This window comes from Zonotrichia leucophrys, chromosome 4, assembly GCF_028769735.1.
Source record: "Zonotrichia leucophrys gambelii isolate GWCS_2022_RI chromosome 4, RI_Zleu_2.0, whole genome shotgun sequence".
NCBI classification, from domain to species: Eukaryota; Metazoa; Chordata; class Aves; order Passeriformes; family Passerellidae; genus Zonotrichia; species Zonotrichia leucophrys.
The window spans coordinates 35,125,977-35,142,542 of record NC_088173.1 but is presented as its reverse complement, the minus strand read 5'-3'; the positions used below and the strand labels follow the sequence as shown (position 1 = coordinate 35,142,542).

The window sequence follows — 16,566 nt, the reverse complement described above, 5'->3', positions numbered from 1 at the left end:
TTTTAATAGAGCGCTGTCTATAAGGGAGACTACACTGCCACACACCCAACTGTGAGAATGTTCTGGGAGACCTTCCATGAATTTCCCTTGGAAAAGAAGAAGAAATTTCTCTGTAAGTATCTTGCAGTGATGCAGCATCTCCTGGAATTGGAAGGCTTGGGTGGGAGTGGCTGCAGAGCTTCATTGCGTTGAGTTGGGTGATCTGGCATGAGTGACAATATCAGCTAGTCAGGGCTGGGACTTCCCTCTATTGTGGCTTTTTCACTTCTCTCCTGGCCACCTAACTGGCTCTAGGTGGCCCTGCTTGAGCATGGGGTTGGGCCCAAGGATCTCCAGAGGTCTCTTCAACCTCAGCCACTCAGATTCTGTGACAGATAAAGGATAAGATAAGAAGGATAAAGTCCAGTGCTCATGGCTGGCACTGGCCATGCTGTGCTGCAGCTCCCCTGGGAGTCCAGTCAGGGTTTCAGCTTCTTCAGGCAGGTGGGGCTGAACTTTGCTGTGGGTGCAGCCCCATGGGAGGTCCCTCAGCTGTCCCAGCTGCCCGGCCTCCCTTGTGCCTCTGCAGTGTTCCTGACGGGCAGCGACCGCATCCCCATCTATGGCATGTCCAGCCTGCGCATCATCATCCAGTCGACGCCCAGCGGGGAGCAGTACCTGCCCGTGGCCCACACCTGCTACAACCTGCTGGACCTGCCCAAGTACAGCAGCAAGGAGATCCTCAGTGCCCGCCTGGTGCAGGCCATCGACCACTACGAGGGCTTCAGCTTGGCCTGACCCCCCGCGGGGCCGGCACAGACTCCTGGGTGCTGAGCAGCAGAACGATGGGCTTGGGATTTATTTTTGTAAGGGAATAGATCTGAACTTCTTCTCTTTTCTTTTTTTTTTTTCTTTTTTTTTTTTTTGGAGGGGTGGGTAAATATAAGTAATAATAATAATAATAGAGATGATGCAGTCTCAGCCTGATGCTGCCAGCAGGGAGAGGCTCTTGCTTTTGAATTTTTTCATCTACTGAACCAAACCAGTTCAGTGGGCATTTCTGTTGTTTCCCCTCCAACTTGACATCACTGCTCTCCTGGCAATTCCTTGTAGTTTGCTTTTGTTGCCCCCATACACAAACACTCTTACCTCTTCTTTTAGTTCAGTTTAAACATTTTGATGTCCTTTGCATTTAGGGTATGGTGGAAACAGGATGAAATAGCGATCTCCTCTTTGAAAAGCTGTGATTTCCCCCCCACCCTTTTTCCCTCCCTTTTTAAATGCAAGCTGGTTCTTGCTTGCTTTGAACGGAAATATCTCCTCTGCCCTTCAGTCCTTGGTGGATGGTACTGGGCTGGGATGTCATTTGTGACTCCAGAGCGGTGCATTAGTGATGTTCCATCTGTTTGCACCAGGATGTCTCATGGAAAATATGGTAGTTTACAGAGGTTGGCTTGTTCTTTCTCACTTGTCGTGAAATTTGTTTTCAGGCTCCTCAAAGAAGCCTCAGAATCCCTCTGGAGTGGGGTTTGTGTTCAGGCTTGTGGAAGGACAAACCCTGCCTATCACAGCAGGTTTCTCTAAATGCCTCCCTCATGTTGTTTCTGTCCTGGCAAGTCTGCAGCCTGGGTGGGTGGCCTGCCCTCTTTTTCCATCCCAACAGCCCTGCTACTCCAATGCCAGGTGAGATGGCTGCTTTTACTGCTGCCACCTTTGTCCAGAGGAGCTGTGTGTGTGGATGTGTGAGTGCAGGGGTGTGTGAGTGTGGGAGGTGTGTGCAATCTCTCCAGTCTCATCAGGTCAGGTCAATGAAAGGAGTAGGAGATCCCCATTTGAGGGGTAGCCCCTTGTCTGGAGATTGGTTTGATCTTTGCAGGTAGATTTATTACTTTGCTGTTTGAGAACAGCCCTCTCGCTTGGCAGCTGTTTTGCCAGGGGGCCTGAAGGACAATCTGTGTGAATTAGACTGAAAATGTAGAACAATCTCTACCTAAATCTATCCTGTATGATTGGAGAGCTTTTGTCCTCTTTTCCTCAGTCTCACTGCCCCATTAAGTGAAGTTTGAACGATTTTTCTCCTTTCTCCCATGCCATTTTTCAGATCTTGATGTAAATCTCATTTTAAGCCTAGGGTGGTTTTGACATTGACTTGTTATTAGGACATAGTATTTATGCACCATGTTCAATTTACAGTATTGAACTTTGCACCTCGTAACAAAAGGTTTTAGGCTTCTGGATTGTTCTTTTTTTAAAAGACGAGCTGTGGGCTACATTGAGAGCCCCCAGCCTCTTTCTAATGCAGCATTGAAGACAAATATACAATTATATCAAATGTTTATTTTCGATGTGTGTGTACATAGTACAGTATTATGCAATAAATTTGATGTTTAATTCTGATGGAGTGGCTGCCTTTCCCTGTCAGGGAGCAAAGGAGAGGCTGCTCCAGCCAACAGCACAGCAGCCTCTCCCCATGTCCTGTCTCAGACAAAGGGAAGTCCTCCAAGGAAGAGCTTGGACTTGGAACCAGCCTTCAGTCATTCCATCAATGCATATGTGGTTAGGCACATATATTGCACACATTTATTTGTTTAGGTGGATGGATCATGTGTAGACACAGGAGTCTGCACAAATCCTCTTACATACAGTGCAATGTGTGCTCATTACTGTGTGACCTGTGTTATTGTTTAAGGTCTAGCTACTGTTGTATCTAGTGTGTATAGTCTGTGTTTTGTATATAGTGGGTTGCATTATTGTAGATAACACAGAGGTAAGTGTGCATATGTTTTATATATTATATAAATGCAAAATGTGTGTATATTTATATATCAGATATCTCTTTTCCAGTACCAAGTGTCAGCCCTGTTCAGCTGAGGAGGAGAAGGCAGAAGGGGCCAGGGCTGTTGAGGACTTTATGAGCCACTTTATTGGGCTGAGCCATTGTTGGCGGCATCCCACACAGAACAGAAGCTGTCACCAAACTCCTGCAGTCAAAATAGTTGTATTTTCTTGTTTTATACAAAACACAAAGCGTACACATAATGTTTTTCAGTCTATTTATGTTTAAAAGGACACGATTGATTCAGTTTGAAGTTGCTTTTACATAAATCATGTAAACACACCCGAGCCTAGAGTCACTGAGATGTCATTAGCTGGGGAATGCATTCCAAAGTTGCTTTTGTACACCAAATGCAGTCTGAAGAAAAGGCATTATTAACAATTTTTTTTCAGTCAGGCCCCCACATCTACCCTGGTACTGGCTTCTGCACTCAGCCAACCCCAGTATTTGCTGTATACCAAGTTATTTGGCAAAATTATGTGTTGTTTGATATCTGTTACTCTAGGAGCTGGCTCCCTGCATGCAGGTGTCCAAAGGGAAGCACAAGGATCATACACTTGCTGACCATACAAGGTCCAGCAAGTGTTCCACTCTCCATGCTGAGAGTGACCATGCAGGTTGGTAAAACTTGACTGCCCTCTCCAAGAGCTGGAGATGTCAATCCACTCCAATCTCCAAGGGCAAGAGCTTTTTCCATGAATCTTCTAAATGTAGAGTACCAAGACATGCAGTGGGGGTATGTTGTGAGGTGTCCAATTTGGACTCTCATAGCCAATTCCTGTGTCTTCCACCCCAAGCAAAGGGCCTCTGATACCACATGCTGTGGCAGTCAAAGGCACCAAAACCCTGGTGAACACCTGAGGGAGAAACAGGAGGAGCCCAAGAAATCCTGCTTAATTGTGCTACACCAGGCTCACTCTGTCCCATTTACTTTGTGCTTCTCCCGACATTTCATTTTGTACTTCTCCCTGCAGACATTTTTTTTTTACTCAACCTGTAACAGTTTTGGTCTGGTTGCCCAGTTCTCACCTGGGCAGCAGCAGTCAATCACTGACTTGCAAACAGCTCCAAAGACAGCTCCTCAGGCAGGAGGATGGCTGGCAGCACTTGCCCTCTGAAACTTGCACACACCAAAAATAACAACCAGTGTATCAGCAGAACGATTAAAAGAAAAATGCTTTAATTTCACTGCCCGTAACAGAAACGTCCATTATTCAACTGTTTATTCAGGAGTAAACAGAACAGAACCAAATGCAGCTTGTTAGAATGACAGGTTTTCCCTCTGTCTTTCCCTCCTGCAATCTTATTTGGTGCATGACTCATTCATGGCCAGCATTTACATTTGAATGATTTATTATACCACAATGTGGTAACAGACACATGTCCAAGGCTGCCCCCGTGGATGGGAAGCCCAACAGACCCTACTGCCATCCTCGAGCAGACAGCTTTGTTCTAGTGACATGGAAAGAGGTGTCTTACACTAAACAGCTTATTTATATCTCATAAAGTACAATTTTGTACAGTATTTCGCACCTTTTAAAAAACACAGTCTTGTGTTTAATGTTCTCCAGTCAGTAATCACTGATGTTGGCACAGGCAAATCATCAAACAAAACACACAGCTCTTGCTTATATTGACCTGGTGTGCTGGGGCAAACATAATTTCTGGCTATTTGTGGTCAGTGGGAAGTTAAATCATCTGTGTGAGATAAAGACAATGTTTTAGTGTTCAGGAGTCCTCCTCCTGTGCAGGTTTGGGAGGGGAGTCACAGCATCTGCAAAGCCAGAACAAAGTTCAGCACTGGTACGTGTATTTCCAGGATTGGAATTCCAAACTTCACTTATTTCTGATAACTTTTTCTAGCAGTTCCCTTCACCAGGAGGCAGCTGAAGTTTTGCTTTGTTTTTACCACAGGAAAGGACTTGAACAGTTCATAAGGAGAGATGGCTAGGCGCGTTTTGTTTTTTTCTTTTAATGTACAATCTCTTCTAATAGGTTTTGTTACTTTTAGTAACAAAGTTCAAAAATATAAACTCTCTAAAGTGCATAACTGTACTTACATTTCATAGAAACTATCTGAAATTCTAGCAATATACCGTGTAAACAGCAGTAACTAAGCATCAGAAAATGCTACAATCTCATCAGTTTTAAAGTAAAAGGGACTGTTCCCTACATATCATTTATCAAGATTTGTCAGGGGAAAAACCCAGCTGTTGGGGGTGTCTCAGGTTGCAATGCAAGATGTAACCAAAAGTGTCTATGCTGTAACCAACTGTTAAAACCAGGTGGGGCAGTGTTCTTTATCTCTTCCAAGACCCATTCCCCCTCCAGGGGTATGTTCTGTTAATGGCCCATTGAGCCTTAGGGCGTGACTGATAAAATCACATCCTCCCACTGTGAGATGCTCCACCCAGGGGGAGGAGCCAAGCATTCCTGCCTGGATATAATCTGATATTTGGAGCACTACAAGCAGCCTTTTCCACTGGATTCCCAGAGTAAGACCAAGCTACACCACTACTGGACCTTCAGAGGAAAACACAAGATCACTGCTTGAACAGAACCACATCTGTCACTCCAGGAGGATTGCAGCCACCATTCCAATTGGACTGCTAATAACACCCTGACCCACAGGGTGTCAGGTTGTATTCTGACTCTGTCAGTGCTTTTGTACTCCTGCGTTCTATTTTAATTTTCCTAGTAAATTGTGGTTCTGACTTGGGGTCTCCCACTGGTTTGCTTTCAAACGATCACAGGGGATTTGGTTTCTTTCCTTTTGTTCATTTTTACTTACAGAATTTTTTCCACATAAGTTCCTAGGAAACATTAAGGACTGGGTTCTTCAGAAGAACAGGGTACTTAAGGAGAACAAAAGACTTGGCCAGGTTTAGGGGAGGAGGGCATCTGGTTGCACATCTGTTATCTGGAAGTTTCTCTTTGAGGGGCAGAGATTGGGCAGGTAAAGGGTGAGGCTGGGGCAGCTGCTGGCTCGGGGCTTTAGAGGGTGGTTGGAGCTGCTGTTTGGAGAAGGGAGTTAGCTCCTGCTGCTGCTTCTGCTGCCACTTTCCTGGCTGCCTCTCCCAGCTCTGCTCTGGTCTGCCTTCAGTCCCGCCTCACCACCACCGTCATGGACAACAAGAGGAAGCCATTCCTGGGCATGCCCGCGCCCCTGGGGTACCTGTCAGGTCTGGGCCATGGAGCCACGGGTTTCACCACCCGCTCTGGTATCGGCCTGCCCGTGATGCCAATGACCCCGTGGGTGACTGGCACGCCCCACTGAGCAAGAGAACTCTGGGAGAGCAGATGGAGAAGAACCAGAGGACAGCAGATGATGATGATGGGGATTTGAATGACACCAACTACAATGAGTTCAATGGCTATGCTGGGAGCCTGTTCTCAAGCGTCCCCTACGAAAAAGATGATGAAGCAGATGCTGTTTACGCAGCTTTGGATAAGAGGATGGATGAACACAGGAAAGAAAGGAGGGAACAACGAGAAAAATAGGAAATAGAAAAGTACCATATGGAATGACCCAAAATACAACAGCAGTTCTCAGACTTGAAACAGAAATTAGTGGAAGTTACTGAGGAGGAGTGGCTGAGTATTCCCAAGGTTGGGGATGCAGAGGAATCCTCGTTATGAGAAGCTGATTCCTGTCCCCAACAGCTTCTTTGCAAAGCATTTGCAGTCAGGGGTGAGTCACACTTCCGTGGACCTACGCCAGACACAATTTGGTGGACTGAATACTCCATTTCCAGGGGGTTTGAATACTCCGTACCCAGGAGGAATGACGCCAGGCTTGATGAGACCTGGGACAGGTGAATTGGATATGAGGAAATTGGCCAAGGCAGGAACATCTTGATGGGTATGAGGCTAAGTCAGGTGTCAGACTCTGAGAGTGGCCAGACTGTAGTGGACCCAAAAGAATATCTGACGGACTTGAATTCCATGATTCCTACACACGGAGGAGATATCAATGATATCAAAAAAGCCCATTTGCTCCTGAAATCTGTCAGAGAGACCAATCCTCATCATCCACCAGCCTGGATAGCATCAGCCCCACTGGAGGAGGTCACTGGCAAACTCTAGGTGGCTCGAAACCTCATAATGAAAGGAGCAGAGATGTGCCCCAAAAGTGAAGATGTTTGGTTGGAAGCTGCTTGGCTTCAGCCAGGAGATACAGCCAAGGCTGTTGTGGCACGGGCTGTGCAGCACTTGTCATGGTCTGTGCGCATCTATATCAGGGCAGCAGAGCTGGAGACGGCTATCCATGCCAAGAAGCGTGTCCTTAGGAAAACCCTCAAGCATGTTCCAAACTCAGCGCATTTGCAGAGCATCTGTGGAGCTGGAGGAACCTGAGGATGCCAGGATCGTGCTGAGCCAGGCTGTGGAGTGCTGTCCAACCAGTGTTGAACTGTGTCTGGCACTGGCAAGGCTGGAGACGTATGAGAACACTCGTGAAGTCCTTAACAAAGCCCGGGAGAATATCCCAACGGATTGTCCTGTCTGGATTACTGCTGCCAAACTGGAAGAAGCCAATGGAAATACCCAGATGGTGGAGAAAATCATTGACAGAGCCATCACATCTCTTAGGGCTAATGCTGTGGAGATCAACAGGGAGCGGTGGATACAGGATGCCAAGGAATGTGATAAAGCTGGAAGTGTGGCCACATGCCAGGCAATCATGAGAGCTGTGATTGGGATTGGGGTTGAGGAAGATCAGAAACACACCTGGATGGAAGATGCAGACAGTTGTGTTGCTCATAATGCCCTGGAGTGTGCCTGAGCCATTTATGCCTATGCCTTGCAAGTCTTCCTGAGCAAGAAGAGTGTGTGGCTGCGAGCAGCCTACTTTGAAAAGAACCATGGAACCAGGGAATCCTTGGAGGCTATTTTGCAGAGCTGTTGCTCACTGTCCCAAAGCAGAGGTACTGTGGCTCATGGGGGCCAAATCCAAGTGGCTGGCAGGAGATGTGCCAGCAGCCAGAAGCATCTTGGCCCTGGCCTTCCAGGCCAACCCCAGCAGCGAGGAGATCTGACTGGCTGCTGTGAAGCTCGAGTTGGAGAACTGTGAGTATGAAAGAGCGAGGAGGCTGCTGGCAAAGGCTCGCAGCAGTGCCCCCACAGCAAAGGTCTTCATGAATTCTGTGAAGTTGGAATGGATGCTTGGGAACATTGCTGCAGCCCAGGAGTGCTGTGAGGAAGCCCTGAAGCACTATGACATCTTCCCCAAACTGTGGACGATGAAAGGACAAATTGAAGAACAAAAAGAGCTGGTAGAGAAAGCACAGGAGGTTTATAATCAAGGGTTGAAGAAGTGCCCCCATTTCCATACCCCTGTGGTTTTTGCTGTCCAGGCTGGAGGAGAAAGTTGGGCATCTGACTAGTGCAACAGCTGTCTTGGAAAAGTCTCACCTGAGGAATCCAAAGAATCCAGACCTGTGGTTGGAGTCTGTGCACTTGGAGTACCGAGCTGGGCTGAAGAACGTAGCCAACAGTCTGATGGCCAAGGCCCTGCAAGAGTGCCCCAATCCTGTGGTCAGAAGCAATTTTCCTCGAAGTGCGACTGCAACAAAGGACCAGGAGTGTGGATGCTCTCAAGAAGTGTGAACATGACCCATATGTCCTGCTGGCTGTGGCCAAGCTGTTCTCGAGTGAGCATAAAATAACCAAGGCCAGGGAGTGGTACTACTGCACAGTGAAGGTAGACTCTGACCTGGGGGATGCCTGGGCCTTCTTTTACAAATTTGAGCTCCAGCACGGCACAAAGGAACAACAAAAAGAGGTGAGGAAGTGCTGTGAGAATGCTGAATCTCACCACGGAGAGCTCTGGTGTGGTGTCTCCAAGGACATAGAGAACTGGCAGAAAAAGATTGGAGAGATTCTTGTGCTTGTGGCAGTCAAGCTGAAAAATACATTCTAGAGTGTGCTGGCCTCAGCTGCCTCAGAGGTCTCTGTAGGACTTTACCTGCCCTTTCAGTGACACAGATTTTGAAGGACAGTATTGGGGGATAGGTTTCTTTGCTTTTGTTCCTTTTTATTTACAGAATCTTTTCACATAAGTTGTTAGGAAACATTACCAACTGTGTACTTAAGAAAAACAAAGTAAGTGGCCAAGCTCAGGGGAGGAGGGCATCTGGTTGCCTTTTTCTTATCTGGGAGTTTCTCTCCTAGGGGAGAGAGACTGTGAGAATTGGGCAGGTGAAGGGCAGGGTTGGGGCTGGTTTTTTTTTTTTTTTTTGGCTTCAGAGGAGAACAGTTGGAGCTGCTGCTTGTGAAAGGGAATTTGCTGCTGCCGCTGGAGCCCAGCCCAGAGCTGCTTCTGCCATGGGGTGAGTCTCTGCTCGTGAGGACAGTCACTGAAGTGGGACCTCATTAACACTTACCTCACTAAAAGAAGGACCTATCCCCATCTGCTCAGGTGCCCAGGATCCTGAGCTTGCCCCTCTCTGCCCTGCTGGGAGCTGGGCTCCTCTGTCCCACCCTCGCTGCTTCTTTGGCACTGCTCTGAGCTTTCACTGCACTGCAGCCCCGCAGCCCCTGCCTGCCCATACATCCCGTTGTTCCAGCCACAGCTCCAGAATATCTTATGGTAGATCTCCTCCACCACCCTGGGATTTTTGCTCATTCCTGATGGCCCAGCCTGCTGCTTTTCAAAGTCCTACTGGGGCACTAGGATCTGCTGCCCCGGGGGTTTCTGAAGGCTTCTCTTAGTAGCATTTTTTGATCCAATCTGTCAGCCCAGTTAAGACACCCCAAGGATCAGAGGAGATCCCATCGCAGGAGATGGGAACTCAGCACTTCTGAAAAGCCAAGCCCTAGGTCACCACACAAGTCCTCTGGACTGTTTGGAAATACAAAATTCAGTCTTTGCTGGTTTTATATGGAACGGGCAATTCTGCAATTAATAAAAAACCAAACCAAGCCATGAGTCCCCATCCCAAGTGCTTTCACTACCACATCTCTGCATTACCCCATGTCCTGGGGTGACTTTATGATACTTGTATCCCCAATGATCTGTTCTGTTTATGAAACTGGGTATGAAGTTCTGCACCTTTAAGGCTGGTTCTGAGAGTGAAGGCGGTGGCAGAAGACGCACAGAGTTTGTTATCAGAAGCTGCACTGACTGCCCCTGTGCTGACTGCAGAACAGATGGGGGACAGAGCTCTCTTTTGCTTTTAGTTAGTTTTAGCTAGCTGAAGCAAAGAAGTTCCATGGACTGTGGTTTTTCCTTTTCTTGGAACTGTTCAAAACTGCTTTGGACCAAAATCTACCAGAAGAACACTGGGAGTTCATGCCTGTGGCCCACCGGGGCTGGGACGCTACACTCCAGCGCCAGAAGGACTGAGAGACACACAGCGAGCTGAACTACACCCCACAAAAATGACTTTCTGAATTTGCCATCACTTCAGAACAACAAGAGGTTTTATTGTTTGGTATTGTTCATTTTTTATGTTTGTTGGTGCTTTGCTTATTAAATAAACAGGTTTTTTCCACTTTTCTCCAAGGAAATCTTTTCCCGAACCAGTTGGGGCAATTTGCCCTAAACCAGGACACCCACTCTGACTAGCAAAGGGCACATGCAGCCCATGACCACCTTTGGAAGAGTTCAAGGGATCCCAAAGAGACCAAAATAGAAGCAATTTTGGCAAGAACACACACAGCACACATTGCAAGTGAAAGGGGATAAAGTACCCTTACGTAAGTACCACAAACTAAATACAAATATTTGTGAACCCACTTGCCCTTAATAAAGAAGGAAGGGGGAGAAGTTGTTCTGGGAGTCCTTTTGGCTCCTCTGGTGTGACATGCATGAGGCCTGGCTACAACCAACACTGGATTTCATCTTGGTTAATTGGCTTCTGTACATTGGCAATGATCCCCTGGGGAGCTAAAGAAAGCATTTCAGAAGTGCCCTCCCTTGGGTATCAGGGTGGAGCTTGGCTCAGGGCAGACCAAGGGGTGCACATAAGCCTCTGGAGCGGGAGAGTGAGCCCAGGTGTCCCAGGATGGTGGAACTGTGAGCCCTCAGTGACTTGGTGTCCCTGAACTTGGGGCCTTTCTCTCCTTCAGGCAGCACCTGTTTGATGTGAGCATCTGGTTGGGGGTTAGGTTCATTTTCTTTTGTTCCTTCTTACGTACAGAATTTTTGCCATAAGTTGCTAAGAAACATTAACTATGGTGTACTTATCGGTACTTAAGAAAAACAAAGTGGCCAAGCTCAGGTATCTGGTAGCACTTCTCTCATCTGGGGGGGATTCTCTCCAAGGGGCAGAGATACCCTGAGAACTGGGCAAATAAAGGGGTGGGGGCAGTGGCTGGTCTCTCTCCCTCTCAGCATCAAGGAAGGATGGTCAAGTTGTTGCTTACTGCAGGGAGGATTCACTGTCACTACCAGAGCCCAGCCCAGAGCTGCTTCTTCATTCCTGGGGTGAGTCTCTGCTTGTGAGGGCAGTCACTGAAGTGGGACCTTAATAACACTTACCTCACTAAAAGAAGGACCTATCCCCATCTGCTCAGGTGCCCAGGATCCTGAGCTCTCCCCTTTCTGCCCTGGTGGGAGCTGGGCCACCTCTGTCCCACCCTGGCTGCTTCTCTGGCGCTGCTCCGAGCTTTCACTGCACTGCGGCCCCTCACCGTCTGCCTGCCCACAGTTCCAGCCACAGCTCCAGAATAGCTTCTGATACATCTCCTCTACCACCCCGGGATTGTTTCACTCATCATTTTCTCAGAGTCCTGCTGGGGCACTGGGATCGGCTGCCCCAGGGTTTGTGGAGCAAAGCCTCTCTTCCCTCTTCCCTTCCTTTCCCGTGAGGACCGAGCCACCACCACCGCGTGCTCCCTGAGCTCACAGCACAGCGCCCCCTGCAGGCCCGGGGGAGTCACCGCACCTGCCCTGCCCGCCGGGAGCCAGCAGCGCCCCTGCCGGCCGTGCCCGGAACTGCACCCAGAGGGAAAGCGCCTGCCGCTGGGACTGGGTTCTGTTTGGTGTTAATGCTGTGGTTTTGCTGTTTGTTTGCTTTATTATACACACTAGTAAAGAACTGTTATTCTTATATCTCTGCCTGAGAGCCCCTTAATTTCAAAAATTATAATAAGTCGGAGGGAGGGGGTTTACATTTTACATTCCAAGGGAGGCTCCAGATTTTCCTGGCAGATACCTGTTTTTCAAACTGACACACCTGAATCAGGTGTCCCAGGACTTGCTTTTCTGAAAGTCATAAATTTGGAAACAGTGAATTGTCAAAGCTTGCACTCGAGACAGGTGCCCTTTCCACAGGCAGAGCACAGCTCCATGCTCTCAGTTTCCTGCAGTATCCTCTGGGAAGAAAAGCTCATCCTCTGCTGCCACCATCAGTGTTGCTGCTGCAGCCCACACAGGAGTGATGTGCACAAAAGAAGAAAATTTAGGTGAGTGAGTTTGTGGGACACCTGTGTAGACTGTTCAGCTTGGTCTCAGGTGCCTGTATCATGATGAAGCACACATACTAATGGGGAGGGTCTTCCAGATATCTACCACATATTTGACACCAGATAACCAACCACTAAATCCCAAGGGATTCTGACTTAAAGCTTTTAAAACCTCTTCTCTTCCCTGTTGCCCAAACGTGGTCAGGTCTCAGTTTCACCCTCCAGGCAGAACAAGCTGGTAAGAACATTGGCTCCATGGCTCATTTTCTTTACCATCCCAAACATGCAGGTACTTCCTTCTACTCCGGTTGAACTTGCCATCAAAAACATGGGAAGAAAACCCAACTCAAGCCTGGGCAAAACTGCAACTCACACCAGCTCTGGCTGATGACCAGGAGATTATTACAGCATTTCTCTAGAGCAACAGAAGATGCTGGACTCCAAAAAGGTCAAAAGTCTGAGCAAATCTTTACTGTAGCTACAAGAGAACAGTCTTGGTGCTGCCTGATCGGTGCCCTAACATAAAACTGGTCAGGGCACTTGCCTGTTCAACTCAAATAGAAGCTATTTGACGATTTCATTACTATTAATCCTATTTTGCCTCTTGCTATAATATCCTGGGAAAAAAGAACAGTATGGCTGGCTTTGATATTCTAAATATTACAGGATCTGTAAGCAAATCAATACAGAAGGATCCCTTCAGTGCAGTCACTGAGCGCAGTGTTGTGTCTCCTACACTGGCAAACTCCATTCTGGGCATCAGGCCTGGAGAAACAGTGGGCAACAGCAAATGTAGAGAGTTACAGAAATCCACCTTTCCTCCCTCTCCCACCTCTGGGAATGACCCTTCAGTTCCCAGGGAGCGCCTCAGCTCTCCCAGTCAGGCTCCCGCTGCATCCACTTCATGCATTTGTCCGTTTGGTGCTCTCTCCTCTTTGTTTATTGGCAAAAACAATCTCCTCCTTTACATGATCTTGGAGCTAATATCTCTCTTACTGATCAGGACTTCCAGCAGCCTCAGCTTGGCCTTAACCTGCTTGTATTCATTGTACTCTTCAGCCATGGGAGTGCGGTCTTCTTTCTGCACATTCCTAGTGGGAGTGAAAGCAGACCATGAGGATTTCTGTAACAGGAAGCCTCCCTCCCTCTGCCCACCCACAAGCCCTACAAAGCAGCTTCTCTCCCCTGCTCCTGATCAGGGAACAAGACCAAAACATTTGTCCTTTGAGAGAAAAAAAACAAACAAAAAAAAAAGGGCAAACAATCTGCTCCAACAAAGTGTTGGAGATGCTTGGGATGCTGAGGCTGAGCACAACTCCACAGTTCAAAATGCAAAATCCTACTTGAAACCTGTTCTGCTTCCCTAAAATCACCAGCTCTGCAAAACAGCTGGAAAACACTTCAGGAGCCATCTGAGTGCCAGCCTGTGAGCCTGGCAAAATAAAATACAGCCTCCCCTGTCTGAATACCTCACAGACAAGCAAGAGTAGGACAGAAATCACTAGGGAAAAAACTAGTTATTTTAACATTGAATAACTCTTCCACCATTCTAAATGTGGGTAAAGCAATGATAATGATTGTGAAGAAGAAATACGTAATATTAAATTCAGGTAACTTTCCATATTTGGAGATCAGAAAACAGATGCAAAACAGATTAAAAGTAGCTGAAGAACAGAGAGGCAGATGAGAAATTGTTACCTTCCATTTTGTCGGAAAAAGTTATCTTCAAAGTCTCTCAATTTTTTTCGGATTCGCTTTTTCTCTTCCCTGACTTCTTGGAGCTGCTCTACCAGTTCAGGGCTGTTGGGTTTAAAGATAAATGAGATTATCCATAGTACACAATAAAAACAGGAAACACACAGTAAACCTACAGATGTTTAGCTGTACATATGCCAAGCAATGGAGCTGCTCCTGGAAGCAGCTTTGGCAGCCCCACATAACTTAAAACAAAAAGCTCTCTGAATTTAATTCAGCAAAATGATCATAGTCTTAAGCTGCAGCTTCTAAGGAGGTCAAGTGTGCACTTCACAATTTAACACTAACTCCTATGAAAGTTCCTCTTCTCCTGCTGATGGGTCTGGGTTTGGTGACTTTTATAGGATCAAATTCAATGGTCACAATTTAGGGCTACCACCCCATGTGTTTGCACCAGACTTGAAACTAGCAAAGCTAGTTCCACTTGACCTCTCCAAAACACAAAAAACCTTCTGGAGTGCAGGGTTTTCATGATAAAGGCTTGCCACTGGTGGAGTTACTATTTAGAGATGGAATACAAAGGTGCATAAGCTAAGTATCAGGACAAGGTAGTTTCTTTCCAAACCCTTTCTATGAGGGTCTATGGCATTTAAAAATGAAACATGAAAACATCTGGCTCAGATCATAAATAGAAAAAAAACCCTTTTCTGACAAATAAAATACTATTTTAGCAAGAAATAACTTTTTTGTAGTTGCCTGTGAATTCAACATACATGGACGCTTCATGGAGATTTGAAAGCCCCATATCCTGACTGCTCCTAGATGGTATCTTATCATCCACTGGGGAAACAAAGCCGTCAGCATCATCTTCTAGCTGATCCAAGAAGCTGCGCACACTGAAATCCGTTTTTATGGTAATCGTGAGATCCGGCTTCACACTGCTGTCCTCCTCAGAGCCCTCCTCTTCTTCCTACACACAGGGACAGAGCAGCCCCACAACAAGACAGGTTATTGCTTCCCTTCTCAGGAACAGGCTCCTCCTCTCACCACATGCACTCGGGAACAAGAAGTGGAAAGGCAGAGCAAACACTTCAACTGCCAAGCAATACACAGGACACCAGAAGACCATCAGTAAGACACCCTAGAACCAAAGCATGACAGAGAAATTGCCACCACAAACTCAGATTGGTTAAGGAGACCCAGAGCGACACAACTGAGAGAAAAAAAAAAACCTGGGGTTCAGAGCAACCTGTTGCTTTGTTTAGTTTGTGTATTCTGACAAAAAGGAACCCATTTACAGACGTTACACATATTGTCCAAAGCACACCAGCCATCCTCTGCATTTCCCTGCAAACATTTCCCAGCACAGAGACTGCCAGGTTAAAATGTGGAATTTTCTCTCAAAAGATACAGCTCAACAGCTCTCTCTAATGGCTGAATTCAAGACCTCAAATGCTCATTTCATGATACCAGTGAACTCAGATGAGTCTTACAATTATCCAAATGTGGGAAATGATTGACTGTAAAAGGACTGCTGCTGCTAACATGTTCAAACACTAGCTCTGACCATTTTGCTGGAATACACTAAAAACTGGACTGGAAACTCTGCACAGTGCAATTTCCCATTTCCTCAATGCACGCTGATAAACTGGATGTGTTCCAATTTTTTTTAAAAAAATGTACAGACATGAGATTTGAAAGTCCCTGCTGCACTTGGTATTCGCCAGTTCACTGTGTTCTCAAAAGTAGGGCTTGTCCTGAGACACTGTCCAGAAATAATTTTAATTATCAGGGAATGAGGCCCAGTCTCTTATGTACAGAGACATTTCTAGAAGGCAGTTTTCAACCTTAATGTAAGGAATGAGGCTACTTAAAAAAAAGCAGCAAATGCCAGCATGGACAGTAAATCTCTCAAATATGTATGTATGTGTCTGTAAATGTATTTATTTTAAAGCCATGTAACTCTAGCCAGGAAGGATCTAAGAACATGAATATCTTTAAAAGCTTTTGGGGGCTAACATCACTTAAGTCTTCTAGACAAAAATATATTGTAGCACCGAGATCAAAAGCAGACATTTTCTTGATTTGTTTTTTCATGTGATTCCTTGTGAATAGTTCAACTATTCCTAAGAGACTGGTCCCATATTTGAAGCAAAAAGGGAGAAGGCAATAGCAAGACCAGTCTTAGTCCCATTAAACCCTCAGTGATTTATAAATGCATACATTTAAATTAAATTACAGTTTGCCCAGAGTTTTCTTTTTAATTTAAAGCTCTAGGCCATGATGATACATTGCAAAGCCACAGCTGAAAATTACAACCAAGATTGAGACTGCAGGGTGAAAAAAATATTATCTGGGAAGAAGTTTTGAGTAGCAATAATAACAAAAGATACAGAGAAGTTTCAATGCATCTTAGGAAAATCTGCAGGGAATGTGTGGAAGTTGAAGCAATATTTAGCACATGATTAGACAAGACCCATTTCTCCAGACATCAGCTGTACAGTTTAAACAGAAAGCACAAACCAGCAGCCATGTACCCTTCTTAAGCCCTACCAACAACTCCAGGCTGAATTGGGGAGCGGAGATCACCTTTCACTGCCATTCCCCGTCCCCAGGAGCGCCCCCCTGCCCACCCTGGGAAGGGCTGC

General features: G+C 46.5%; 2 protein-coding genes and 1 pseudogene across 12 annotated transcripts in view; 2 read left to right on the top strand and 1 right to left on the bottom strand.

The window, feature by feature from the left end:
* Window positions 1-2,376, top strand: part of HERC3 (HECT and RLD domain containing E3 ubiquitin protein ligase 3) — a 44,692-nt gene extending 42,316 nt beyond the window's left edge. The window contains exons 24-25 of the mRNA XM_064711105.1: window positions 10-112; window positions 569-2,376. Coding sequence (XP_064567175.1) covers window positions 10-112; window positions 569-777 — 312 coding nt within the window. The 3' untranslated portion in view covers window positions 778-2,376. The remainder of the gene's footprint in view (window positions 1-9; window positions 113-568) is intronic.
* A 3,563-nt stretch (window positions 2,377-5,939) lies between these two features.
* Window positions 5,940-8,735, top strand: LOC135446792 (pre-mRNA-processing factor 6-like; annotated as a pseudogene).
* Window positions 8,736-12,671: 3,936 nt separating this feature from the next.
* Window positions 12,672-16,566, bottom strand: part of FAM13A (family with sequence similarity 13 member A) — a 184,142-nt gene continuing 180,247 nt past the window's right edge. For all 11 annotated transcript variants that reach the window (XM_064711100.1, XM_064711094.1, XM_064711093.1 and 8 more), the window contains 3 exons: window positions 14,692-14,888; window positions 13,922-14,023; window positions 12,672-13,314 (listed from right to left, as the gene is read on the bottom strand). In XM_064711100.1, the coding sequence (XP_064567170.1) occupies window positions 13,188-13,314; window positions 13,922-14,023; window positions 14,692-14,888 (426 nt within the window). In that variant the 3' untranslated portion in view covers window positions 12,672-13,187. The remainder of the gene's footprint in view (window positions 13,315-13,921; window positions 14,024-14,691; window positions 14,889-16,566) is intronic.